This window comes from Amphibalanus amphitrite, unplaced genomic scaffold (assembly GCF_019059575.1).
Source record: "Amphibalanus amphitrite isolate SeventyFive unplaced genomic scaffold, NRLGWU_Aamphi_draft 000160F_arrow, whole genome shotgun sequence".
In the NCBI taxonomy this organism is placed as follows: Eukaryota; Metazoa; Arthropoda; class Thecostraca; order Balanomorpha; family Balanidae; genus Amphibalanus; species Amphibalanus amphitrite.
The window spans coordinates 491670-519442 of record NW_024881655.1 but is presented as its reverse complement, the minus strand read 5'-3'; the positions used below and the strand labels follow the sequence as shown (position 1 = coordinate 519442).

The following is a 27773-nucleotide window of genomic DNA, read 5'->3' as shown; positions in this document are numbered from 1 at the left end:
AATAAATGAATGTATGTGCTGCCGTTTTCATGTACCTATTTGAAGTGAATACAACTAAACCCATGTTCCCCCCCCCCACCCCCCACCGCCTGGAAGGTTAAAATGTTGCTTAAACGGCTGAAGTAAACGGCGTTAAAAATACTTTTTCCTTCGCACTGTTACGTTTTCATATTGAATCGTCATCGCTTTACGAGTCATCAACAGATGTTTATCGCGTTATCACTATCGAAGTCGCAATTCTCCTAGTTATAGGATCCTAGTTTCAATCCAATCCTAGTTATAGGAGTCATTGTTATCGAAGGCCGGTTAAAGATGTCAATTGTCCATCATTGGTTCGAAATCGCCCCAGTAATTACCGAGTTACTGAAATGGGAACACATTTGGCACCTCTTCTTTATGTATTTTGCACGTGCATTGGGGGTCACTCACATAGATCAAGGGTATCCGACCTTTGGTAGAAGGGATGCAGCTACCCTACAAAAATTACCGCAAGACAAACGCTCAAGCCGCTGCTGAGATATGGGCCTCTCAAAATCATTACTTTTGCAGAACACCCTTGACTTCTCACGTGGCACGCGCCACGACGGCCACTGAGATGTATCAAAAGTAGTCGATTACGTGGAAGAAGGGATGGGGCTACCCAACAAAAAAGACCGCAGGCCAATCGGTTCAGCGGCTGCTGAGATGAGATATAAGCCTCTCAAAAGCGTTACAGGCCGGGCCGGGCCGGGCCGCTCATACTGAGATTTTTCCCGTTATATTCAAAAAACTTTGCGTCGCTCGCTGCGCTCGCTCGCTCGTAACAATACTATTCTATACGATTATTTACTTTACGAACGTAACGTTACGATCTTTTGTCGAACGATCTTTTACAACATACGGTCTTTATCTTACGATCATTTTCCTACGATCTTTTTTGTACGATCCATTGCTTTACGATCTTTTGCTTACGATCTTTGGTCGTACGATCTTTTGCGACATACGATATTTATCTTACGATCATTTTCCTACGATCTTTTTCATACGATCAATTGCTTTACGATCTTTTGCTTACGATCTTTTTGTCGTACGATCTTTCACAACATACGATCTTTATCTTACGATCATTTTCGTACGATCTTTTGCATACGAGCAATTGCTTTACGATCTTTTACAACATACGATCTTTATCTTACGATCATTTTCGTACGATCTTTTTCCATACGATCTTTTGTCTTACGATCTTTTGTCACGTAATCGTGCCGGCACACCAGCCCCAGGCTAGTTTCAATCTCCTACTATAGGTGTCGCTACGGTAAGCGCCTGTTGCTATACTGCGCCGCCACACCCGCCCCGGACTAGTCAACCCCAGTATACCTATATGTCGTAAGCAAGGAACGCCTGTGGCTATGTTGCGCCGCCATGCTCGGCCCCGGTGTCTATAATGTACAGATGACTTGACGACAATAGCAAACAATGATTTCCCATCCCCATCGAACATGACACGAAACTCAGAGCTGTGACTTACCTTGAACTTCGCCGTTACAAACACATCCCTCATCGAAAGCATTTATTGACAATACACGTCATATTCTCACCAGCGTCCACGGAATGATTTTCAACCTCAGCAATCCAAAAATATATTATCAATCACCCATTACAGTTAGCTCGGCGACAATCATCGCTCTCAATCTCTCTCAATTCTCTCCGGTAAAGCTGCACAATGCGACTCATCGCAAACCTGCATAAAATGTTAAAACACCGCACATCTGGTAGACAAGGCCCAGGAACACCGGCTCTCGGCTGGCTCTCTCGGGGAGCCATCTCCCTTACAAGAGTCGCCTATCGAGTGAGTTACAGCGCCGGTCAGTTGAGAAGCACCACAGTCCTCCTCTCGGGTGATCAGTCCCTGTATTATGCCAGGCGCGGACTAGTCCTGCATCCCACCGGCGCTAGCCACAGGCGGCGGTTAGCTCAGCCAGGCTCGGCCAGCGCGCGGCCGATATGTTAGAGCGGCTCCACAGGTCGTGCGTATTGGCCCCAGTGTATCCCGCGACCCGCCATCATATTTAATAGACACGGCATCAACCATTCGCCCGATCACTAAAAACCCAGTAAAGCAGGGTAGATAAAATAACTAGAAGGGCTGGCACCCGCTCTGGTGGCGGCGGGTCACGCGCCAGGTCATCCCTAGGTCATCTCAAGGTCAGCCCAAAGTCGGCGGCCGGGGGACGAGCGACGTCCGTCGGTCGGTCGGACGGCAGGGCGGGCAGGCGCCGACGCCGCCGGCGCTGCCCGCTAGTAGTCGTAAAATTCGCTGCAAACGGCAACATGCGAACGGTGAGCCAGGCAGGCGACGGGCCGCCGCGCGGCGCGGTGGCGGCTAGCCCTGTTGGAGAGCCGCGGCTAGCCTTGTTGGGCGGCTGAGGCTAGCCCCCCCCCATGTCGTATAGCCTCACTAGCTCGCTTGTCAGCCAGCCACTCGACAAATTAAAGAGCCAAACAGCTAGCCTCGTAGCTCGACGAGCGCATTGACTAGCGATAGGCATTAAAGGCTGGTCACGATGCAAACGATAGATGAAGATTGGGCTGGACATTTGATCTAGCATTGGACAATTAGCGAGCATTTCAAACTACAATACGTTTCGCTTCAAACACTGGCATACCACGCCGCATTTCTCGATCAGAGTCCGTTGCATGCCATCATCTTCAGTGCGCATGCGTCATGCTGGCGCGACTCGTGTTGTCTGGGAGCGCTGCAAGGCGGTCTGTTCATTGGCCGAATGTCTGAAGTTAAGCATGCAGCAGTTGAGGGCAGGAGCGGCGATACGTGCACAGCCGTATCGCTACAGAGCGTCGTCCTCTATACGGAAAAGCGTTCTGGAAAAATAGTGCAAGGTCATGGCGAGTTAGCTCCGTCAAAGCGCTGCCCTGTTAGATGTGAAATATATGCAAGCGCATGCTTCTGATCACAGGCTGGGTCAGTGCCTTGTTGGAAAGAGCCCAAGACTCCAATCTAAAAAGAGCATCCACCTGAAGAGAAACTCGAAAATAGAAACTACATGCAGAAGAAATGCAGAAAATAGGTCCGTGGTTTCAAAGGTTCGCGCCTAAATCAGACATAAGGGATAGTCGCCCGCAGCCGTGGTCACTTTATCGAAGCACAGATCCGTCCGCACTGGCCGCGCAGCCCGACACCATGTCACTTGACAGAGAGGAGGTGCAGCGACCCGCGCCGGCCGCCGGTCCAGCTTCCGAACGCCGCCGACAGATGGCAGTGCGGTTACCTGTTGCCATGGAGACGGCGCGTGTTGGCCTGCCTCTGCCGGGCCAGAAATGACGACTGGCCGCCGCTGATGTTGGAGAGCCGCTGTTCCACGGCCTGGCGGTGCATCTGAGAGCCCTGCCAGATGGAAATATAGACACGTGGGGCGGTTGGTCAAACGGGTTCGAACTCTGATCGAAAAAGTAATGTTAGTCGCACGTATTACAAGCATTCACATATTGCCATCAAGGCACCGTCCCGTGCTTCCATCCTCAGGATACTGAAATCCTTCCCCTCCACGCCGCAACCCCACTCCGGGCTGGACAGTCAACTTTATCTCATGCGGGCTGCTCCCTTGAAGCGGCACCGCTGCTCCCGAGGGAGCACACCCGTAGCCGGGTGCAGTGAGTACCTTGGGGCTGGTTGGCCTGTTCCTCGGGACGGGCTCAGCCCCGGTGACTCTCCAGGGTGCCTGCCCAGACCAAAGTCTCCCCCTAATTCCTATCACCCTCCCGTCTCTGAAATGGTCTCATTGGACCGAGAGGGCCTAACCCAACAAAGCAAACAAGCCATCAGAAGTGTAAATACAGATGGAGCCAAAACCGACCAAATACAAACACTGAGCGCAGAAGCATCAAACCATTCGTTTCAGTCTCACATTAAAATATTAAAATCAACGAAAAACTCGTTGATGATCCGCTACGGATCGTGGCGCTCCTTCCGAAGGCCGCTGAGACGGTCACTCACGTAATTGTAAAAGGCAGTGGCTATGAGGCGCTCCTCGGCCTCTCGAATGGACTTGGTCTTTTCATTCTCCTTTTCCATCACCTCGAGCTGCCTCTCTTTCTCCGCGAGCTGTGAATGAGAGAGGGGACGGGTGAGTGTCAGCGCTGCTTAGGTACGGAGAATGGCGGTATAATGTCACGAATGTACATTGTTACATTTGTACAATGTAAAATGTCCTATGTCACGAAGGATGGCGGTACAACGAAAGACTGTCTGAGGATGAGAGGCAGGAAATGATCGAGAGTCAAGGACCAACATCCACCGATTGTTTCTAGACAACTAGGAGTAAATATGTAATACTAAACATCCGCCATGATACTTAAGTTCATGTTTTCTGGTCTTTTTATACTATTTCGCGTGACACTATAGTTATACTACATTTCAACGAAGTATGAGTACTGTTGATAGCCACATCTAAAATGCAGTGCAGCCAAACACTAGTCTGCCAGTGACGACTCATTTCACTTTCAACTTTCCAGAACTGGTGGGAGGAACGTAAGGGCGGTCCGAGCAAATCGGTCCAGTAAATGAGGCCGAGAGATCGGTAGTTGATCAGATTGAATAGAACAAAACGGAAGGAGCCTGCAGCGCTGTCTCCATTAACTCAACGCGGCAGCCAAAGCTTCCCTTTCCACTCAGTGGCACTCGCTACTTGATCAGGTGATAGCAGCAACTGGTCCTGATAAGATCGTATCACCAGATCGCAGTCTGGTTTTTTTAGGAGTGTCGAAAGTTATTGCACTACGATACATTGATAAACAGGAAAACAAATCTGCACACGCCGCATGACTGAAAAATACAGACGGTAGGTAAGAAAAATTATGAAAATTAGCACAGATTAACATAACAAACGGACATTTTTTAAAGAAGGCCTGTCAACACCAACTTATGAATGCCACAGTGGTATCAGATCTGTGATTTCAGTCATGCATATGCTAGCTCACATTAAAATACCTCGAAAAGAATGTCCATCGGCTTAGTAACGCTGACTCTCAGCCATCATTTTCAGCAAATACATCCGGTTTTCAACAATCAAACCACAAACAACGGCGAATCAGTAAAATGATCAGCCCAAAAACTGCCCGGTTTTGTTCTGCACCCGACCGCTGAATATGGCAGTTAGACCAGGCACAGCCGGGACATCTGCTGGCTCGCACGAAATGCTTAAATAAACAGCTGAAGGCCACAGCCTGCCGTTGAGGCACGAAACAATTTACCAACCGGCTACCAGATTAATTGGATGAACGATCAACGAGCAGAGAGGAAATTTTAGACAGCGATGTGTGGTAAGACTGGCAAAGAAGTGATTAAACATGGCCAATGGCCATTGGCCAACTAAGATAATAGTCAACTCCTAGATGACAGATCCATAGTAGCTCAAATACGATCGAGGACCTCAGAACCTTCCTAGTTTACCGATATTTTGTGCCTGCCTGCTCACCTGGTGTTTGAGGACGGATACGTCGGGCGACCCCGCCTTGGTGTCCAGGGAGCGGATGACCGCCTTGGCCTTCTCCAGGTACTTTTTGTACCGCTCCTCCATGTCGGCCATTTCTCCGTCTCGTCTGGAGAGCTGCTCCTGGAGCTCCTGAGTGCGGTTCGCTGGAGACGGGAGCCGAGAAGTGGATGTCATCCTTTGGCACAGGAAGGGACGCTACAACACTCACATAGGTAGCAGCCAAACACGGACACAGAGACGATGGGTGACAACATACGACAAAAAAATGTTAGTCATACACTTGGCACAGCCATCACTCGTCTCCATCCACCCACAGAACGACACTTACCTCGCTACGGCCTCACCTGTTGTTGGGCGCAATAGCGGCGGCTGGCGCAGCTTCTTCAAGCACCTAGCTACAACAGACACCGTAACATACAACTGTAACGACGGATGGCTACCACCTACGGCCGACAAAGGACCATAAGCTACCCCACAAACGTCATCTCCCGCCATTACCTTGCTCGGCCAGCCGTATCTCCATCTCGCCGATCTGCATGGTCTTGTTCTGCAGCTCCTGTTCCAGCGAGTAGAGTCGGCTGCCGGAGGCCGGTGCCGCCGTCTGCTCGGGCGTCCGCTCCTCCAGCTGCGACTGCAGCTCCAGGATCCGCTGGTTCAAACTCCTGCGCCGCCAGCCCAGACAGAACACGTTACGGTACGTGTAGTGGTGAAACAACAAGCGGCGGCGGCGCCGGCCGAGTGAACTCCGACCGACGCCGAACGCGCCGCGCCGGACAACCAGAGACGGACGGCGGTGCATCACGTGATCGGCGACACCGCCAGCCGGGCGCCATGGCCGGCGGTGCCCCAGGTCACGTGATTCACACGCCGCGCCGGCCCCGACCGACCAGCCGATCACACAGTGCACACACGACATTCGCGTAAACACTCCCCCGCGCTGAGAGCTCTCGGAAGGACTGGGAGGCACAGGAAGGTTCACAAGGGACGGTACGGGGTGGCAGGATCCAGCCCGAGATAACTGAAACAGATACTCACATGGTGCACAAAGAAGAAATCGCCGGGTCGCTGACAACGCCGGAACAGGCATAGTGTACGTAAGTAGCAAGCGCAGCAAAGCAAGGAGACTAGTTAGAAAGGTTAGAGTGTAAGGAGACTTGATATACAGAGTTCGAATAAGCAAGAGGGTTAAGAGAGCATGTTTATGTACAGTTCCAGCTAGAAGATACGATACGTCTGATTAGAAGAGTCATACTAGAATGAGGACCAGTCCGCCACCTGTGTTGGTTACCTCACCGTAACCCACACACTGGGGACACTGACAGCCGAGCGGCCCCAGCAGTGGCCGGGTCTGGTTAGTAGCTGCCCTAGTAGCCGTCCGTCCGTCCGTCCGTCCGTCTGTCGTCTGGGAGAGTCGGAGTAGTCAGCTCGGTCCGCGGGTCACCAGGTCAGGTCAGGTCGGGTCATGCCCAGCGGCGCTGGAGACACAGCCAAGCAGGCGAGCCCGTCCGCCCTCCCGAAGCGGCGGTGTTGTGTGCCGGTCTGTCGCCCTGTGAGCGGGCGCCGCCGGTGGGTGGCCGCGCCGTGCGGACCGACTCCCTCTCCAGAGGCTCTCCAAACACGCTCGGTCGACTCTGCTCGGAGCGCAGTGTATTCGGCCTCGTCGGGGCGGCGGCAGCGGCGGCGGGGGCGGGGCGGCTGTCTGGCAGGCGGCGACGGAGAGCTGTCCTGTCTGGGCTCTCCTGTGACGGGGTCTAGCATTCTCTCCTGTGATGGGGTTTACCGTTCTCTCTCGCCGTCTTTGACAGCGTACTGGGCCAGATAAAATGACAGGGAGCGAGCGACAGTGATGAGTGAGCGATCACCGTGTGTCGAAGTCAGGGCGTCCGTTGTCATGGTGATGAGTAACGTCCACCGTTGTCATGACAACGGGTAGTATGCGCTGTGGTTCATATAGAAACTCACGAGAATACTATAAGATGATCAAATGAAAAGATGGGCCAACGATCGACAACTTAACCTTGACTAGACAGTCACGACGAGATCGCTCACACACGCACTCACACACCCATTCAGATAGTACTTGCTGCTAAAGAGGGATTCTAGATAGAACCAGAACTCAAGAGAAAATTTGGCATCAGTTTTTCGTGGTCAAGAAAAAACGAAACAATGGAAAATACTTCACGAGAAAAATTTTGGATAGTGGAAAGAAGAGTCACCATGTCCAGACAGGAAGCCCTCCGTCCCCCTCATCAGAACAGACAAGCCCTCAAGACACACACACTCACTACTCATTTACTAGGCAGTGAAAAAACAATGACAGGTCAAAGCAAGGTCGGCGCCATTCACGCCACCCGATGCAAAAGTAAATACCACTACAAACTACTAAAATATCGAACTCTACGCAAATACCAGTTGCACGCTCAGAATCTTAAAGCGAAGACGCATGCTACAACAGCGAACAGATGCAACGAGTTGCAACATAAGAAAACAAACGCAAAGACACATCAAAATGCCCTCCCATTCGCAAAAGAGACAGACACTGACATGGCTACCAGTTACCACACAGTGCAGACTTTCATCACAATGACTACGAAAGCATGCGGTGCGCACGACATAGCGAGCTGGACGGCGGTACGACAAAGCTCAGCAGGATCCTCCCCTCCCCGTCCCCGGCCCGCCCGCTCCACACACAGCGCTCGCTCTGAAAGACAGCCAGACGCTATCAGTGACACTCGGCTCCGTCCGCGGACCCCGTGTAGCGCTCTCGCGACCCTGCTCGCACGTGTGTTCGCACCACGGAGGTGCGCGCTCGCGTGTGCTCGCACGGGGCGAGCTCACGGAGCGCACATGGCGAACGTGGCGCCCAGAACGCCCACCGTGTCCAGAAGCCGACTGCGCCGGTTCTTCGACTTTGAGCGCGAGCGTGAGCGCCGCGGCCGGCGGAAACTGCGCGAGCGCCACCGCACGATGGCCGGCTCGTCGGCGCGCCGCACCGAGCTGTCATCGTCCTCCGTCGCCGACGGCGGGGTGGGCTCGCGCGGCGGCGACCGCTCTGCCAGCGGACCGAGCCGCGCGGCCGGGGAGAACGGTCGGAACACCTCCGGGTGAAACTCCTCGGCTGAGGCGAGCGAGGGCGTGGCGCGGCTGTCCACGGCCGAGTCCTTACTGGGCGTGGTCAGCGTCAGGTACAGCGGCTCGTCGTCCAGGAGCGACTCTGTGCCGTCGGAGCCGGCGCCCACCGAGCTCCCGCCGTCGTACCGGCCGATGAACGACAGCCGCCTCTCCAGGTAGCCGTCACTGCGCTCCGTGATACCGGTCATGGTGGTGGTTCCCGAGGCGCACTCCACGTCCAGCCGGCGCGGATCGAGCGTTGTGCGCCGAGAGGAGCACCCACAGCCCGAGTCAAGGGAGTCCTCCTTGCGCGCGGGCGCCTTGAGCGAGCGTTGCCTCTGCGCGCCTGGCCATCGCTCCTGCTTGTACTTGATGCTGCCCTGTCGTGTGAAACGCTGCGGACCACGCGAAGAGGCCACGCTTACCGCGTCATCACACGACACGAGACTGACAGTGTCGTCAGAGGTGCGCCCCGGAGGCGGGGGTGGCGGGCCGGTCGGCAGCAGCAGCTCAGTGGTCGAGGTCGCCATGTCCTGCAGCTTGCGGATGTACTCCTCAGTGTAGGCGGCTGAAGGTGACCTCTGCACCTTGCCGTGCTCACAGCGCGACTCCCTACCATAACCGTTCACCTCCGGAGTTCTGCGGTGGCTGTAGCCGTTCTCTCGGCTGTGGCCGTTCTCACGGCCGTACCCGTTCTCTCGGCCGTAGCCGTTCTCTCGGCTGTAGCCGTTCTCGTGGGCGTGCTCGTGGCCGTTCTCGTGTGCGCCGTACCCGAAGGTGAAGCTGTGGCCGCAGCTGCCGGGCGAGTGCCGCGCGCCGGCCGGCTCCGTCGGGATGGCCCCGCAGATGATGGGTGAGTGGCGGCGCGGAGTGCCCGCTGACGACACCAGCTGGTCGACGTACTCCCTCAGCAGCGCGTTCGGGCTGAGCCGAATACCACTGTCGGCCGGGCTGGCGCGCGCCGGCTCCGGCGACGTGCACAGCTTAATCTCGTGAATGTGTCGGATGGTGACCTGGTCAGGGGCGGCGGGCAGTGGCGGAGGCGGTGGTGGCGGCGGGGCGGCGGCCGGGGGTGGCGGCGCCGGCCGCGGCCGCCGCGCCATCAGCTGCGTGTCGGACGCCCACCTGTTCTCAGCCTGGAGCGCCGTCTCTCGGCCGCGCAGGTCGTCCAGCATGGCGCGGTAGGCGCCCTCCTGGTCGCCGCCGGCCACCTGCGAGCGCAGCTGCCGGTTCTCGTGCTGCAGCCGCAGCAGCTTCTCTCTGAGGGTGGAGAGGGAGGGGAGGGAGGGGGCTGTGACGAGCGGAACATACCGCGGAGGGAGATGCACGAGGGAAGCAGTCAATACCGACACGATATAGCCAGTCATCACGATCGATACCAAAGTCGCCTCTGTCATTAAATAAGCTAATTAAGCGAACCACTGCAAAGGAATTTGCCGGAAACCTCCCATGACGTAAGGCGACAGCTGACAACCCGTAACGGACAGAAAACACCCATTCAATAGAAACCCTTTATAACGAACTTTAAAAAATCGCCTGCAAAACGTGTTTTTGCTTAGTGGTCAAGGCAGCAGCGGAAATACCACCAGATCAGCGTGAAGATATTGGAGATAGGCCGGTCACGACCCGACCACACTCTGCTCAGTCGGATATGACGAGGGCGGCAAACGATGAAACCACACTGGCCATGAGGTAAAAGCCGTAAATGAATTGCACAACTCAGGCCGATACAATCAACACAACTCTACAGATAACACACGACACCTTGCAGACGAGCATACTAACGTGCAAGCACAACACCCCGCATTCGACCATTTCGATCCCACTCAGCAAGAGTTAATTTCAGGGTCAGCATGGGACATCCTACACGGCTGCATGAGTAAGCACTTATCAATGAACCATTTCACAGCTGAAGATGACAACCATTTTTCTCAGATCTGAGTGTCCAAACAGTGTGTCGCACTGGCCACCATCAATAACAGCAGCGCCTCTCAAGTATCGTGTGGTGACGGCCCAATATAAGTCAACATTCAACGGTTCAGAAGGACGACATCTCAGCATTCCTCAGTGATCATCAGATGAGACTCGCCCTTTGTTGAGACGACTAATGGCTGATGGGGCTGATTTACATAACAAAAAGCGGCTCTGTCCAGTCACGCCGCATCGCCACGTCATGTGGTTCTAACAGGGCGCCGGTGCGGACTCAGAAAGGAACAAAAACACTGCCAGATTACCTGGGCTATTTCACAGACATACAGCTTAATTGAAAGGTGTATGCAAACGGCCAAAAATAGCACAACCGGATGAAATGCTAAAAAAGTAGGCTACCGTAAGAGGAAACAGTGTCTTACTAAAGCGATCTAGACTATTCACGTGGCGGTATTGCAGCAGCAAAGTGAGACTACTTTATCAGCGCGATCACGAGATAACATAAATGTTTTACGAGCTAGGCGTAGATTCAAATCAACTAAAACACAAAAACGAATGATGGTACTGATGACAGGGCTGTCTACATGTCAATAAGACGGACCAAACCTGAGTTGCACATGACAGACATCTCCGTGTTCAGATAAACCTACCTACATGACGCCAGCAGACGGTATCACCGATCGGACATTGCACTGAATACCTATCAATGATAAAAAATGAACACTCCTGCTGGGCCCTTTGGGACTGGTTTTGCGACAAGTTAACCATTAGTTTTCCCGTTCATTGAACCTACACAACGTTCCTCACGCGCGACCCATACTGAGAAAGCTCACACGCAAAAGACCGGTAACATGCTCCAAATGTGTCAGGCAAGACGTGTTCCCGATCAATTGAGACAAAACTGTGGCTAAAAATGTTTTGGCATTGCCTTAAAGGGTCGATCCTTATTCAGGAGCGTTGGTAACATGCGTCTGTTGGCGGTATGAAATTCACGTCGTACTGCGCTGAGCCAGTGAACGTCAGGACCTATCTATTCGCCACAAAAGAGCCGACGTATGCACCGCCAGGATATTTTGGCTGTCATGTAACTGAATAGAAAAAAATTGGCTACATCCCACTTGACTCACTTGACGTCTGTGGGCGTGGGGTCGAGCTGCGGCTCGGAGGTGCCTCCGGCGCCGTCCACGGGCCGACTGCCGAGCGGCGAGCCCACCACGCCCGTCTGCAGCTGCGCCAGCTTCAGCTCGTCGTTGGCCTCACGCAGCTTGTCGCGCTCCTCAGTCAAACGCTGTGGGGGGGGGGGGGGGGGGGCAGAGGTCAGGTCACAGGTCATATGTCAAGTCACCTGTTATCGTCATTTGGCTAGGTATGCCAGGAGCTAGAAATAATGCATCTAACTAGAGGGCACACAAGGCATGACACCATATTTTGGCAAGTGAAAATGATTCTGAAAGGAAAGTAAATCAAACTATATTACGATACATAGTAAGAGGTGTATGTACGGCCAACCCTGAAGGGGAAAATCCTTAAATTAGGTACTGTCGCACACGCTGATACCTGAAGGTTCGTAAAACTTCTCCGAAGTTTATTTCTCACGCGCGACAACTTGCATAACACATGGAAGACAAGGAAACTCGGAAGCTTGCGGGACTCTCAAACTAGCACCTGAACTTTTAATTGCGGCACTGCCCTACTTTGCAGCTGCCGTCTTGAAAGTTCAAATCAATGACTCATACCAGATAAGCTCACTGCGATCACCATTCCTGTCTGCCTGAAAGTACCGTTTGAGCTATGGTAAATATTTTCAACCACATGAATCAATGCATACAAAACCTTCTGTCCAAATACGTTTCACTCTGAACATCATCGGCCGCGCAGCTGCCGTCAAAGTCATCACAGCCGACAGCATGTCTGTCAAACGGATCGAACCCGGCCTAAAAACCTTCAACGAGGCCACAGAAACTTGACAGAAACCGTGGGAGGATCCGTCTGTGACCGGCCTAACCAAAATAAAAGCAAAAAAAAAAAAAACGACCCGAATGGATGGAGTAAAACGATGAGAAATATTGCAGATCTCAACTGTGGCCGTAATAAGATCGGCAGGCGTTTCACTCTGTGACTTTTCAACCAGCAATAAAATTTAAACAAAGCATTCGGTTATTCAATCCCCATCGATTTGGTCATTCAAAGGCGTTGTGAGGTGGGAACTTATGCGTGTGCACATTGAGTTACGTGTGCCTAATGCAATTCATTGTTCTGCCGTGAGATTTTATGCCGCTGCACATACGGTCAGCCGTGGATGAATGGGACACAGTGCAATGCAAATATGTCGTGAACCGCTGCACGGTGCAGAGACTGTCAACTTCCCGGTATTTTGTCGTCGGTAACTGGCTACAAATTGTGCTAACGAACTCATTCAATTTGTACGAGCAGTTAGGTCACGTTTTGAGAGAAACCTTTCGGAAGGGCCAGCCCGTGATATTTCAACAGGGCTGCAAAGAGCACTATCTTTCCCCCGCCACATCTTGAACAGATTGGGGTAGCACTATTAAGGTCTATAGATCTCGGCTCCAGCCATTTCCAACGCACCCCTTCTACGTGATTCGTCTCCCTGCTATCTTCCCGTCACCAATAACTCTCGTACACGCGTCTGTCTCTCCGACTCCACTCCTACCTCCGTCACTCCGAGAGACAAATTGACTGCTCAGCACCTGTCTACAACTCTGTCTAACCCACAAACCACCCGGTGATAACGGGGTTGTGAACCTACACCCACGCGTGACCGACGCTCACGCCATACACTAATCCACACGCAACGCACGCCGATCAGCACACGCGTTCGTCGCTCTCCACCCACACCGCGCAGAGAGGGTGCGATATCTGATCTACCCAGACCGAGTGATCGACAGTACGGTCGATCGGCCTTTTCGAGAAGCGATAGGGGTGTCTCGTATCGACTTCGGCCCCGAAATGCAGCTTTGTTCCTGCATACCAGGCGCGAACGGTTGATATGCAGAGAAAACCAGCAGCAGTGTGACTAAATGCGCATGTAAAGGGGGTTCGATTTCTAGAGCAAAGTGCAGCTGCAATGAACATATCGCACTATACTTAGAAGCGCCCCGGTAGCCAACGCTTAAACCCACCAAAACACCGCCCCCAGACCGCTATGGTGGCTCACCCCAGCCGATCACGCCCTGCGCGACAGAGTACGGACAGCCCGGAGTCCTCCCGGCCCTCTGAGATAGTAGCACTGATATGCCGTCGGCACAGAGCCCGCTACGAGCGACACGTGCAGCGGGGCACACGCCGGTCGGAGGGGTGCTGACGGGATATCGGAGCAGCGATCCAGGTCAGGCGGTTCGGTGTCCTCGACGGGAGGCAGGCTGTGGCGGTTGGCAGGGTAACTGACAGGGAGGGGAAGATACAAAGGTCGCGGAGTAGGCAAGAGCCAGGACGGAAAGGTGGAATGGAAAGAAGACGGAACGCCAGAGGATTTACGAGCGACGTCCGAGTGGATTTCTAAGCAAAAGATCCATCCCCACTTTGAGCATATAAATCGCTACCAATCGGGATAAATATCCGTGCCGTATCGAACGAGCCGTGGCAGTGGCGGATCCAGGGGGGGGGGGGCAAAATGGGCATTTGCCCCCCCAAACGGCATGATTTTAACATTACGCCTATGGACGATGCATGGAAAGAATCGATAAATTTTTATGGTTTGCCCCCCAAAAAAACTCTGAGCTGGATCCGCCTCTGAGCCGTGGGAAACGTTCCGCTAATGTCCTACTGCCGTGACGCCATTCCAATAATTCAGCCTTACTGGGAGATTACCAGACGGTGCCGCATGACATAAAAATATCACATGACGTCACCATCCCTGATGACATCAGCAAATCACAGTGTAATCCGAGGGGCCGATCATCATGTGGGTTTTACTGGGATAAATCTTTATAGATGACTGGAATACAATTGAGACACTTTGGATGGATGGGCATCCGGCAACAATGGCAAGTTTTATTTTGTTACTCAATAAAATGAACTGAACTGAAACTGAAAGGAAAGTGACCAGATGCACTCCCACTGTTCGGTCGGTACTGTTAGAAAAACTCATTAAGTTACAGCGGTTCGATGCCGCTCGGTGCACTCATTGTAAATGCAGACAATTATTGACGGAAATTAGAAGGTAACTTACTGATTTCCCTAAAATTCTGAGTCGCCAGTTTCCCCTTGGAAGAAACAACCAGCTAACTGACTCAATCGCTACTCTCAATTCATTTCATGCCTCGCCGATCTCATGCCGCCCTCTCGAGCCCACCCATGCCACCAAACATCGCTCTCCCGATCTCTCACCTCCTTCTCACTCTGCAGCGCGGCCATCTTCTCGCCGAGCTTCCGCAGCTCGAAGTCGGCCTTGTCACGCTTCTTGGTCTCCTCAGAGAGCTGTTCGTGCAGCTCGCTCACTTGTTTCTTGTACAGGTCCAGCTGCGGACGGTAGCTGCCCGATCGCTTCAGCTCCTGGGGGTAAGAAGTTGCATATGGGTCAGACAGTCAGACATTGTCGTCTGGGAGGTCAGTGGGGTCAATGGGGTCACGTTGGCTGGTCAGATGGTTAGACAAGGCAGCAGGATTGTAAATGAGTCGTATCGATCATTTGTGATAGGAGCAAATTGGACTGTCACTTCTCAATGTCAAAAGGTGCAACTGCAAAGGCCGAATGTCGCCAAAGTTCAGACGCAAAGTGATAAGGTATCCTGTTTCTAATCTACACCGATGTCATATCGCACGCTTGTAAGTTCCACCGAACAAAGGTTTGCCGACTCGAAACCGGTATAACGCAATGGTCGGAACAATGTCCTTTGCTCGCAGACCAGTTGATCCTTATGATTGACTCGACGTAACCCCCAACTTCATCGCAAGTGCGTTTCTTTTCAGAAACACAATCCTACTGAACACACCGAGAAGCCGTGAGTGATCTACTGAGCCAGACGGCGTCTACGTCTATATAGAGTAGCCTGTGACTGAAGTTCGAGAAAAATGGCCTAACATTTGCGCTTTGTGATATTAGAGGCTTCCTATTTTGAGGATCCTCTGCGGTCAAATGTGAGGACGAAGTACCGCGTGCTACAAAAGGCAGCACAACACTTAAGTCGCACAGGTGTTCACCATGTTAACAATCATGCCGACATTTACGATTACGATGATAAACGCTCTAAAGCCGCACGTAGCTCTATAACGCCACAACATTTGTAACGAGCACGCCTAATCTCTCCTTGTAGGAACAATAGCCCTGACATGACACAATTCATCGGACGAGCCAGCTACTGTTTAGCCAGGTGGCAACGTCAATTTTTACCACATGAAAACAAAACTGGAGCAAACAAATACAAAACGGGATCCATCCTTCCGTAACCGTGGGTTTCGTACAGCTCGACAAGCCGGCTAAACGGATGCCAGTGCAGCTATTCTACTGTCATGTAGCTATCACGGATCGCTGGACAGACGTGTGCCACTAATCCTGGACACGTGGCACGACACGGCACGTGCCTCCCGAGGGTTGATACTACCGGCGCCAAACGATGGACTCACGCAATGGGATATTAAAACCTGTCATAGGTTATATAACATTTGAACGCGCTTTGGTGCTACAATCATTCCATTCCAATCATTCCAATATGGCGCTACAATCATTCCAATAACCATATAAAAAACTGTTGCATTTCATTGCAAGAGCAACTAGAATCATCATCGCTAGCATGTATGAAGCAAAACACATAAAACAAAGTTCAATGTTAGCATTCTGTTAGACATGTCTGAATGCCTTCCGAACTATAACTGAGACTTAGGCAGTAACGGTTTTGCTACCGCTAGTGACGTATAATTCCCTGCAACGGGGAGGAGTTTCTTTTTTCGTTAAGAGGATAAATCTTCACTCAACTCCCTGAAATAGCATCTGCAGCTTATAAACTAAAGCTCAACGAAAGTCTTCAAAACAGAAGACTCCGGATAAGACAGCCACATAATCAGAAAATGAATTTAGAATCCAGCGTGTCGCCATGCGCTGGATCCTCATCCATTTCAGTGAGTGACTTCCCCACACAGCCAGTCCCTCCCTCTCTCCTTCGCCGTGGACCCACCTCCTCGAGCTCCATGTTCTGCTGCATGTAGTCGGTGTTTTTGTCCTCCAGCAGCTTGATCTGGCGTCGCAGGTCACCCATCTCCAGTAGTCGCTTCTGGTAGGTGTCCAGCTTGGCCTCGTACTGCGGTACCTTGGCCGTGAGGTCGCGCAGGATCTCCAGCTCATCCTGCGGTCAGACGGGTCAGCGGAGGTCAAAAGAGGTCACTATAGGTCAGTCGGGTCAGCAGGTCGTAGAGGTCAGACAGGTCACCAAAAGTGACCGGGGACTGCTTGGAACAAGAGCTACCCAGGATTTACGAAGGTCAAACTAGGGGCTTCGCAGTTCGCATGCCAGTACATCTACAAAGTCCCAGGTGGTGAAGATAAAATAAAATTAAAAGAACGGTTCCTAAGCTGGATAATGCTATGAGCGGAGTCTGTTCTGCAGCATCAGTATTTCTTATCTCAGAGATCACACGGGGGCCAGACGTCGGCACCCAACCTAGCTCCTGAGTCAACCTCGACGAAAGCTCATACAAGATGATTAATTACCCCGCGTCAGACATTATTAATTGGGTCTTATCTGCTTAATGGCCAACTGTATTACACAAGCTTATGGAGTCGGATTACCCAACACAAGGAGCGGGTATTGTCAATATCATAAACAAAGGGAAAAGTCGCGCGAATGCGTCAAACCGTATCAAATTTCAAAACCGGATACGGTGACTGATTTGATTTAAATAGAGTAACAGCGGATCATTTCAAAAGAGTGCCTTTTCCATTTCTCGTATGACCAGCCTGTACCAAAACGGTAGCAGAAGCGGCGATAATCCCATATACAATCCTTGATCAACAGATAGCTCCACGTTATCGCCTACATAATGGACAGAGCTCGACGTCAAATCAGCCCATCACATCACGCAAAACCAGTGGCGTAACCACGGCCGACCAGTGACGTCACACACTCACCCGGAGCCGTCGCGTCTCGTCGGCGAGTCGCTGCAGCTCCTCGTTCTTGGCCTGCGTCTCACGGAGGTCCTTCTCCATCATCTCACAGCGGACGCGCAGCTCCTCGCGGGTCGCCTCCAGCTGCAAAAGAGGTGGGGAGAGGTCAGGTCAAGGTCAGCGAGAATGGGAGGAATGCCTTGGAGAGCCGTGGTACCATTTATTTGTCGCCTGCTGTTGTGCACCTCATGACGCTACACATTGTTCAAATTTGTTTAGTTCATATTCACCAAATAAGGAAAATTCAGGTCGGCCGCCAACCTTCCATGAGCGGCGACAAAATTGGATGCATTTAAACCGCATAAAAATAAACGTTTGAGTGCGCAATGAGTCATCGTCATTAGGGCGCTGCTTTGCATTAGCGCACCTCCCAATAACGGTTAAGTGGGGCAAGGACAAAGCCATTTGTGAATGTGATCCACCGCTGTCACGCGGTCAGCAAGAGCCGAATGAGAGGTTGTCGCTTGAGAGCGTTCGCAGTAACCACCTATAATAAACCGGCAGGGCAGGAATGCTGACGCCTAGCGTCATCCTGCTCCACTCAGACGTTAGATGAAACGACCATCTATGAGGGCAGATAACCGGGGATTGCCATCCACCTCCCGATACAACTGAGCCACAGGGTCCGACTGCATCTTTCCCCAGCATCATTTGTACGGATATACCTCCTGTCAAACTCGGTCAGTAAATCTTCCCGAGAAGGCATACAAGGCAGGCATGATGCCACTAAGCCGCCGCTTGGCATACGGGCTGGCCTGGATTACAGAGGCGGTCTGGCCAGTTGGGGGATCAGACTCGGTGAATTATTGAAAAAGGACGCGACGCTACTGCGCCGAAACATGCCAGTGAAATATCCGAGCCCTGGTGCACGGCATTGCATACATTTCCGGCGGAAAATAACGCATTCTTCATTGATTCAAACCATATAAGTCAATGTCAATGTAACGTCGAATATCATCCAGCGCTACGCTATGTTCTAAATATACCGACCGCATAAACACTGAGTCAGAGTTGGTCAAACATGCTAGGTTCCGTACTTGGCTAAAGGTAACCCTAATCAGCCCCGTGCTCGGCCGGAGGCTGTCGCCGACATACCTTATAGATCTCCTCATTGTTGGCGGCCAGTTTCTGGATGATCTGCTTGTAGCGCTGTCGCTGCTCGGGACTCTCGCCCTCCCCCTCGGCGTCCGGCAGCTCCTGCTGCAGCTGCAGGCGCTTCTGCAGCTTCTGGTTCTCCTCCTGCAGCACCGACTTCTCATCCTGCAGCAGCGCGATCTGAGGGACGGAGGAGCGCGATCGTCACAGACTGGTGTTTGATTCATCTGTGATTGAATCGATCGGATTGAATCAAACGAAATTTGTTGAATCAAAAAGGTTTGATTCACCGTCAGGATTGCTTGATTCACAAGCCATGATTGAATCAAACGCATTGGGAATCAGGGTTGATTGAATCAAAAAAATTACTGATTCGTGAACTTAAAAAAAATTGAAGTGAACGAACATAGTTCATTATCAACAAATATTAACACTACTGCCATTACATGACAACAAAAAGAACACAACAAATTCAATACTATCCCTGATATTTTGTATATTTTATTTTTTAATTAAATCAAAAAAGAATCATTCAAAAAAAAAATTGGCTGAATCAAACGTGAATCATTCCTTTTATTGTTTTTTGATTCTCTGAATCAAAAGGAATCGATTCACCAAACTTTTTTTGAAGGAATCAAACGGTGATTGAATCAAACAAAAATCAAATGAATCAATGATTGAATCGATCCAAAAAAGGTGAATCAAAAACCAGTCTGGATCGTCAGAGTCTATCGCGGAAGCGGTGGCGAAGGAGAGTTTCAACAGGCAACAGCTGAGAGTAACTAGTTAGCGTTAATTTCGGCTTAGCAATGGCGAGAAAAATATAGTGCCACAACTTAGTCAAACGCTCAAACGCCTCTATAAGGACGGTAATTCTGTGGGGAAAGCTGTGTTCAAATTATGCAGCGGCGCGCTTCAGCCAGCCAGACTGCGGTTGCGACATGCTGTAAGTGGTAGAATTACAATGATTTTAGTGTAATTGTTCAATGCGGCTCCTAACTTAACTGTATTCATTATTCAACGACCCGGAACACAAACAATACCTACGCAGCATAGCAACAAACGGTCATCCCACACAACACATACATAACGCACGCAAAAACTGCAAGGCCGCGTCTGATACGACATTCCTCCTCATCTTCCGGCCTCCCACACAGCCGTTAGCAGAAGTGAGCGCCAAACGAGCTCATCATTCCTAATCGCCGACACAACATGTGATACGAGCAGCCTCACGCCATAACGAAAAGCTGAGGACGTTTTTAGTTCGATTTTTGTCAGTCCTCCAGGAAAGGCAGACTTGTACAGACGTGCACCATTGACAGCCGCCTCCCCTCAGGCCCCCAGTCCATCCGCCCATCCCCCCCCATCCCTCCCCGTGACGGTGGTCGGTGCCGGTTTTTGTCAGTACCGGCCGCCGCAGCCGCAGCTCCGGCGACTGGGGACGACAGCGGCCGCCAGCACCGCTCGAGTGAACAAACAACTCCGGTCGGACAGGGTAGAGTCCGGTCAGACAGACAGGAGTTGTCCGGGGGATGTTCGGCCTGGCAGGGCAAAGCCCAGGAAGACACAGCCCCGGCCTGGCAGGGCAGAGTCCACAGGAGACGATAGCAAACATGATGACGGGACAAACCAGCCAAACCGCCGCCGCTACCAGAAAACGGGCAAACGCGGCACCATCAAACACAGCGAGACTGCGCTCAGTCCGGGATGCGAGTCCAGTTACGCATGCTAAAACCAACTTGCTTCATTCAGCTGCATCTAAATCAGCCCGCTCTATAGAACGCACTAATGCAGCTCTCTTCTCCTCATGAAATGAGCCGCACCCATCTACAACCTTATCAAATGAACCCAGCCAGCCCGCTAAGGCACTAAGCACAGCCAACCAATCATCCTGTGCCCAGCCAAGCCTGTCTCTCGCCCGGCCTCACCACTACACGACACCGGGAGTTTTTGACGGAGCCTGACACTGACGGCGACCTTTTGTGGTGACAGGCGCGCGGGGCGCGGCGTGGCTTCGCGGCCACGACCGAAACGATCGCCTTTCGGGACGCCTTCTAAGCGCAGCGGCGCGGTGTAAAAAGACGTGCCGTTGTGACGTCTCTCAGAAGGTAGTACGCAGTTGGACGCCGGTATGGAGCTGTGACGCAGGTGAAGACAAATGTCGGGAGAGAAGCAAAGGCGGACAATGTAGGGTCGGTAAGGTAGGACGACGATGCTGTGCGAAGAGCCAAGGAGAAAAGGAAAAGAAGCGGTAAGGGAGGACGGGGTGTGAGGATACCACCAGCGTACGGCAGCAAGAGACAAGATGACGCAATGATGTTGGAAGGGCATTTTGAAACACAGTATTAAACTTTCGAAACATCTGTTTGTGGCAGCTTATATTCAACTGGCCACTACCAGCACTAACTAAACCCATCCGGAAGACGAGTTCGAAGCGGAGTGGCCTACGTCACCGGTCAGGCACGGCCATAAGGAAGTCGTATCCCGGTCAGAGTCGATTGCGCCATCAATAAGACGCCCCCGCACCGCAGTCAGGTACTGCGTCCGGACTCCGGACCAGGTCTAGCGCTCCGCTGTTTTACATATATGAATCACCGGTAGGATATGCTCGACTGCCATACATGCAGCCGGTAAGAACAGAGCCGTGCTGCTAAACGGAGAGAAAGATATTAGACTTCGCATAAAATTCACTTCATAGACACTGAAGTATGATTTAATATGAATCCCCAATGCCGTGCATGTATGTTAAACGGCGAATGTCTCACTCAGGCAGAAGGAATGAAAGGTGTATCAGTTAGGTTATGTGCGACGATGAAGGCTGCGGTCTGAATGCTGCTCACGCTAAACGCAAGATAAATAATCACTTCAGTCTTGCGCGGAAGAGGAACACGGCCTTATTCGAGACCCATCCTAAGCAGCAGGGCCGCGTCCAAAGCACAGACCGTTGTCAGTTGGTACCCACCACGTCAAGATGACAATCAGCGCCTCTCCCCAATCGACCAGCGTTCCGCCCAGTCTGGAGCGCCAGTCGTCTCAGCATCCAGTGAAGACGGGCGTCGACCGGTGGAGCAGACCGGGCGTTGACCGGTGGTGCGACCCGCAAACATCACGCACATCACGCAGGTCACACGCGTCATGTCACGTATGAAAAACGATGTCTGAGAGGAGGACATGGACGACAAGCTCTGGTCCGTTACAGTGAGACCCGGCCCGGGGACGGTATAGACCAGTTCTCGGTGTTAGTCGTCGCCAGGTGCGATATTTCGCACTCATACTATCTTCGTCACCAAACACCTCATCGCATCCAATGATGTCACGATTGCTAATGACGTCACGGTCCGCTGATTTTCCCGGCTGCAGAACACGCCCCTCAGGCTGGCGCGTTTCTGTTGTGTAATATGTAACGCACGGTGTCACACTATTACACGCTCGAGTAGAAAGGCCGGCCATTCTCGAACACCGTAACGCACTGTACGCGCGGGTACAGTGACCTGATATTGGCCAACATTACTTGACCGATACAAACAAGTGCTAAATGACAGCGCGATTCCTGAGCCTCATAACACAGAACTACCAAGGCGTAAATCCGCGAATTGGCGGGCAGCTATTACTATGGCGTCACCAAATGGCCATCACGATCTCAATTGCCGGCATCACCACCACCATCAAGCAAGCTGACCAGACTGGCCGCCGTTACAGCATGACCAGCGACACGTGTCTGACAGAGACAGCACGTACAGTGACTGGCAGCGGGCGGGGATAGATAGAAACACGTGCGGCTACTCATGCAGGGGAGACATGCTCACCGCGAGCCTTCACTGGGTCGGTAGTGACCAGCCGCCCAAGGCCGGCGAGCTTTCAGAGCTCACCGGTCGGTCATGAGGCCCGGCTATGAAACTCCAGCGGTACTGGACGGTGAGTTATGAGGAAAAGATGCAGAAAACACCGGCCGGCTGCAGTGAAGAACCAGTCGCTGCAGCCGCGCGGGGTGATTTGGCCCCAATTATGCAGTTAACGGGTCGGCGGGCGGCCGGGCACTGCCTTATTGGTGCTATCGGCGGGTTGGTCCGGAGGGTAAAGGCCGCCCCACACTGGAACTCGCATGCGGGTTGCGAGTTTGCGGGTTTTGAGTTTGCGGGCATAATACTAATTCATAGAGTGATTAGATCGTTCCCTTATGGTAACTTCATGAATGCAGTGAAGCCGGTACATCTTCAGAAAATTACATATAGTCGCAATACCAGCACAACCAACCAAAATTCGACTCCAACGAAAAACCCGCAAACCTCGCAGAACTCGCAGACCTCGCAGCGAGGAAAATCGAAAGTTGACTCAAAATCAACTTAAGGAATGCGATGCAAGTTGGCTCGCATGCTAAAAACATGCAGACTCGCTTGTTACATGGTATTGTGGGTCACTCAGCTTAGATTGTATTATTTGATTTGAAAGAAACCCAAAAAACCCAAAACTCGCAACCCGCATGCGAGGTCCAGTGTGGGGCGGCCTTAAACCCGGCGGGGCTGGTCGGTCCATCGGCCGATCGTCGGCCGGCGACCGCACGCCAAGGACGGGTGGCGCGGGATTCCACAGCCGGCGGCCAGGCGAAACAGTTCGGTACAGGAGGGTGGAAAGGCCTCACACAGCCACCCAAGGAACTCAGTGTGAGAGGTATCAGCGCTTTCATTGCAGAGCAGCATTTCTTTGCAACCAGCAGATCTTCCTTCGTCGTTTTATGATGTCAGCTGTCAATGACCTCAAACATTAGGCCAACGTGTCGACAGTTGTCTGCAGCGGCTAATGGAGCTCCCCCGCCCCCCTACACACACGCAGGTTACGTGTTACCATTCACCGTCGCTCGCCTGTCATCAGTACACGTAACACCTCCATCTGCCGCCCCGCCCAGTAGCGTGTCTCTTTATCACCTCGTTATCATAAGTAGCTGATAATCTGAACAGTCATCCGCGATCAGCCCCGACAGGGCATCCGGCCGCCGGCGGCTCGCAGATAACACATCTCACGTGGACACGCACGCTGGATATAATTAAAACACAACGTCGATGGTGTTTAGCGGCAGAAAACGAAGTAGGATGGGATAACTTTGCTACAGGGAGGGAGGAGTCACCGTCGCCCGCCACTCCCCGCTCTCAATGACGCAGAGTGGGCGTGTGATCCGGTGCCCGGTCGCTCCACCCAGTCGGTGATAAGGTGTGCCGACCGCGAGCCCTCCTCCCCGCCACTCCCCACTGGGCTGACCTCATCCCCGAGCAGTCCCCATTACTCGTCACAGTTGACCTCACTGGAACAGCGGCAGACAGACATTGAGGTGGACTGGACAGAGCCGATAGGGTCGGAAGGGGAACATCGTGGTTTCCGGTAGTTCACTATGGGAAAGGTTGAACCTTTGCTCTTTGGTGGTTAATTGTTGCGTGATCGACGGCTTTAATTCTCATCAGCGCACACTTCCGCAACATAACACATTCCAAATCATTAATGAAGTAAAATATTTGTGTCATGCAATGCCACGGTCGCTTAACTTCAGCAGCCTTCGATCCCCGTTGCCTCAAGTGGTCCCCGATAACCTCATCACCCGTCGCCACGGTACCCAGTGCCGGTAGCGTCCCTGACACCAACCCGTGTCCGCCTCTCACCGCGCAGGGTCACGGAAGTCAGTCGGGCCCCTCTCTGAAATCGTGACCAGCCACCACAGTCCACCTGTCGATTGTTTCAGACATGGAGTGGGACACTCCCTGGACACTCCCAACCTCCGCCCTTGGCACCCCTTCTACCCTATCCTCATCCTCCCCTGGACCATCCCCTAGCAGCGGGAGACGATGTACGCCGACAGTCCCAGGGTCGGGGACGTGACATGTAGGTACGTTGAACTAGAGGTCCTCTTCGCAGGGAAAAGATCTGAGCGAGCGATGAACTCTTGTCTCCGTCTCCCGAGGACAAATCGATACCGTTGTCAGTCTCTCGTTCGCGGTGCTAAATACGGCGCTAAATAGCGACATTCCTGATGTCACATGGGAATGGTGCCGGCTAGAATGACATCTAACACCTGTGTAGCGCGTCGTTCGGCGGCGCCACTTTCTATTCTCCCTGACCCCGTGGCTGAGTGGCCGTCGTCATGACGACGTAGAATACATCAAAGGCACCGCCGCCTGGCGTGGGATAGAACGACTCGCGGGGTTTTCATGCGTGCCACACCGTATATTGCAACGTTGCCTTTCTGAATGAGTGAAATATGCCGGTTGCGAGCCTAATGGAGCATGGCCACCGAATACCGCGCAACAGGTTCGAAATCCGACATAACCGATAAAATAGTTTACGTGAATTGCAGCGAAAAACATAAGCTACCTGCCTCAGGAATGTATTGATTCCGACAGCTTTTCAAAGTTCTAAGAAAAATATGCCGATACAAACGACTAGCATGCCCTTGCATCATGACAGAAGAATGACAGGCAGTTAGTGAGATCATTGTGATGTCAGTCAACCTTCCTTCATGGTAAGCTGAATTGTTTTGAGGCCGCATTCTCGCATCCAACGGCCAACCCTACCTCTCAGTCAGATACGGGAAGCAAACCGGATAATGACTCGACATGCTAAGCCAGTATCGCCGGTCAAAGTACGAAGACCCTTCAATTTGCAATAATCGCTGGCTCATTCTTAGTTGTGCGTTGACCTCATTCTTAGTTGTGCGTTTAGTTGTGCGTTGCGTTGTCTTAGTTGTGCGTTTATCGAAAAGGAAAAACTCCGCCGTAGTCTCATTTCACTCCGCTCGCTGATCGCCACTCATCCTCCAACCCGCATCTATCTAGCACCTGAGCACTACACCCACCGCCCACCACAACACATCATTCCCTCGCCGCCACCTCACCTGGTTATCGAGCTCGTAGCACCTCTGCTGGATCTGGTGCCGCTCGTCTTTGACCATCTCCAGCTCGGAGGCCAGCGCCGGCAGAGGGTCGACGTCGAGCAGCGAGCCGGCGCTGCTGGACAGGGGTCCGCCGCCGGGTCCTCCGCGGGCCATCAGCTCCTGAATGGCGGCCATCAGAGCCGCCTGCACCGTCGGCTCCAGCTCCTGGATCGACTCGATGTACTCTGCGGGCACAGGGAGGGAGAATGTTAATTGAGTGTGGTGATCGGTTAAATTGGGTTTGTGAAACAGATTTGAAGGACAGGCAGGTGAAACAGCATGGCGCGTCAAGTAGTACAACTGAGCAATTAGGCACTCAAAGGGCAAAGATGCGATAAAAATCACAATGGTTTCAGCGAAATGAAGTTGAATGTCAGGTAGAAACTAGTTATGTCGGCGACTTTTCGAGTTGCAGCGTTTTGTGTCTCGGAGACAAACAGACAATGTGAGCGGCCCGTTAGTCATTAGCGTTTCATCCGTTACATTTATGCATTTACTTTCGGAAGAGTAACTTGAAATGAAGGCAAAATGCGTTCACTTTTACCATTGTGGCTGTGAATGAGCTTCATTGTCTTGTCGTATAAGGGAATCAAAGTATTGATTAATTTGACCACTCAGGATTGCGCTTCACGCAACTATTCTTCCGTCAAGTGATAAACATCTCTAAAAAATGAAAGCAATCCTGACTGGAAAGAGTAGGCAGATGCACTTAGCGATTGGGCATTGTTCCGAGACACCACGTGAAGATGCAAACAACTCTCCCGAAATCAGGTGACGATCTCTGACGCAGCAAGATCACGGAAAGCTCGCCGTGGCGCCGCTGAGTTCTAGAGAGACCTATCGCAAATCGGGGCCCGGCTCCGTGACGGCGGTTGGCGCGCAGTGTATCTGAAGAGGTCTGCCCTCGGTGGGCGCTGCACAGGGACGGGCGTCACTGCGTGACATCCTCCTCAGCGGAACAATGGAGCGGCGAAAAGATGGGCGGGTGAGAGTGACAGCGCCGCCCACCAAAGGGCCCACAAGTCTCACCGCCAGTCACCGGAACCGACAGAACCATCGAACTTTTCCTCAGCCGCTGCACAACGCATGCCTCCACGATAACCAGCGCAGGGTGAAATAGCCGCTACTTCCACTGACCACATAGGGACATGGGACTGAAAAATGTCTCAGAAAGTCGCTTTCATCGTCGCATAGTAAGACCCGGACAGACGGCGACCCATCCGTTCCCACGGGAATCAAAGAAATGCAGCTGGGGAGCTCCGTTGGCTTGTCAGTTTACCACACCAACTAACCTCTCCCAAACCGCAACAAAAGTCCACGCACTCTGGCACCACGGAACATCCGTGATCGCGCCAGGGACCTGCTCTCGGAGGGCGTTTCGCGGCGGGCGACTCCTCTGTTCTGGTCCGGCGTGAGAGCGGACCTCTGAGTTAGACGTCACGGTTCGAGTCCGAGGATAACCCGTGGGAACTCTGGGAGCGGCCCGGCACATCCACGAAAACGTCACCCGGAGAGACGTCGTACTGCAGCGAGACATCGTAGTGCACACCGGTGACAACTGTGGGTGGACGACTCGTCTTCGAAAACCCAGAAGCACGACTTTTCTGAGATTCTCCTCAATCGCTAAGGGCGTGGTGGCATGTTTGGATGAGCCTAATGAAGTTAATGAAATGTCAATGACCTAGGAAATCAGCGATCGACGTGTTTATTCCATCCACGAGTAGGCACGTTATCTACAGCTCCGTTAATTGCGCATCGAACAAGGTATGCGGTAATTGCGCTGTTCAATCACTGGATTACCATCGCTGAGATAATTGTGCCATCGGGTCAGGCGCGTCAGCACGCCCGTACTCTGGGTACCGCCAGCGATGCCGTCCGTTCACCTTTCGCGGTACCATACAAGGTAGATCCCCCGCCGGTACCGAACAACATCCTCCAGTGAGGGACTGAATACAAACAACTCGTTACGGTGCCCGCAGCGATACACCGCGTTGAACCCCGTTCGCCGGAGCTCGTTTCACCAAGCGCGGTTGGTCACACCTTCCTTACACAGTACCGGGAGGCGGCAGTCGCCAACCGTCACCACAGAGGAAAGGGCAACAAAACGTTCATG

General features: G+C 52.5%; 1 protein-coding gene across 2 annotated transcripts in view; it reads right to left on the bottom strand.

Moving 5' to 3' along the window:
- Positions 1-1534: 1534 nt before the first annotated feature.
- The window catches only part of LOC122383302 (protein Hook homolog 3-like), a 73189-nt gene continuing 46950 nt past the window's right edge, over positions 1535-27773 (bottom strand). The window contains exons 6-17 of one of the 2 annotated variants that reach the window (XM_043369592.1): positions 25622-25845; positions 18745-18924; positions 17614-17733; positions 16664-16831; positions 14880-15044; positions 11657-11817; positions 9726-9860; positions 5988-6151; positions 5472-5632; positions 3992-4099; positions 3267-3382; positions 1535-2859 (exon numbers count right to left, since the gene is read on the bottom strand). In XM_043369592.1, coding sequence (XP_043225527.1) covers positions 2826-2859; positions 3267-3382; positions 3992-4099; positions 5472-5632; positions 5988-6151; positions 9726-9860; positions 11657-11817; positions 14880-15044; positions 16664-16831; positions 17614-17733; positions 18745-18924; positions 25622-25845 — 1736 coding nt within the window. In that variant the 3' untranslated portion in view covers positions 1535-2825. The remainder of the gene's footprint in view (positions 2860-3266; positions 3383-3991; positions 4100-5471; positions 5633-5987; positions 6152-9725; positions 9861-11656; positions 11818-14879; positions 15045-16663; positions 16832-17613; positions 17734-18744; positions 18925-25621; positions 25846-27773) is intronic. The other variant, XM_043369593.1, reaches the window with a different exon arrangement.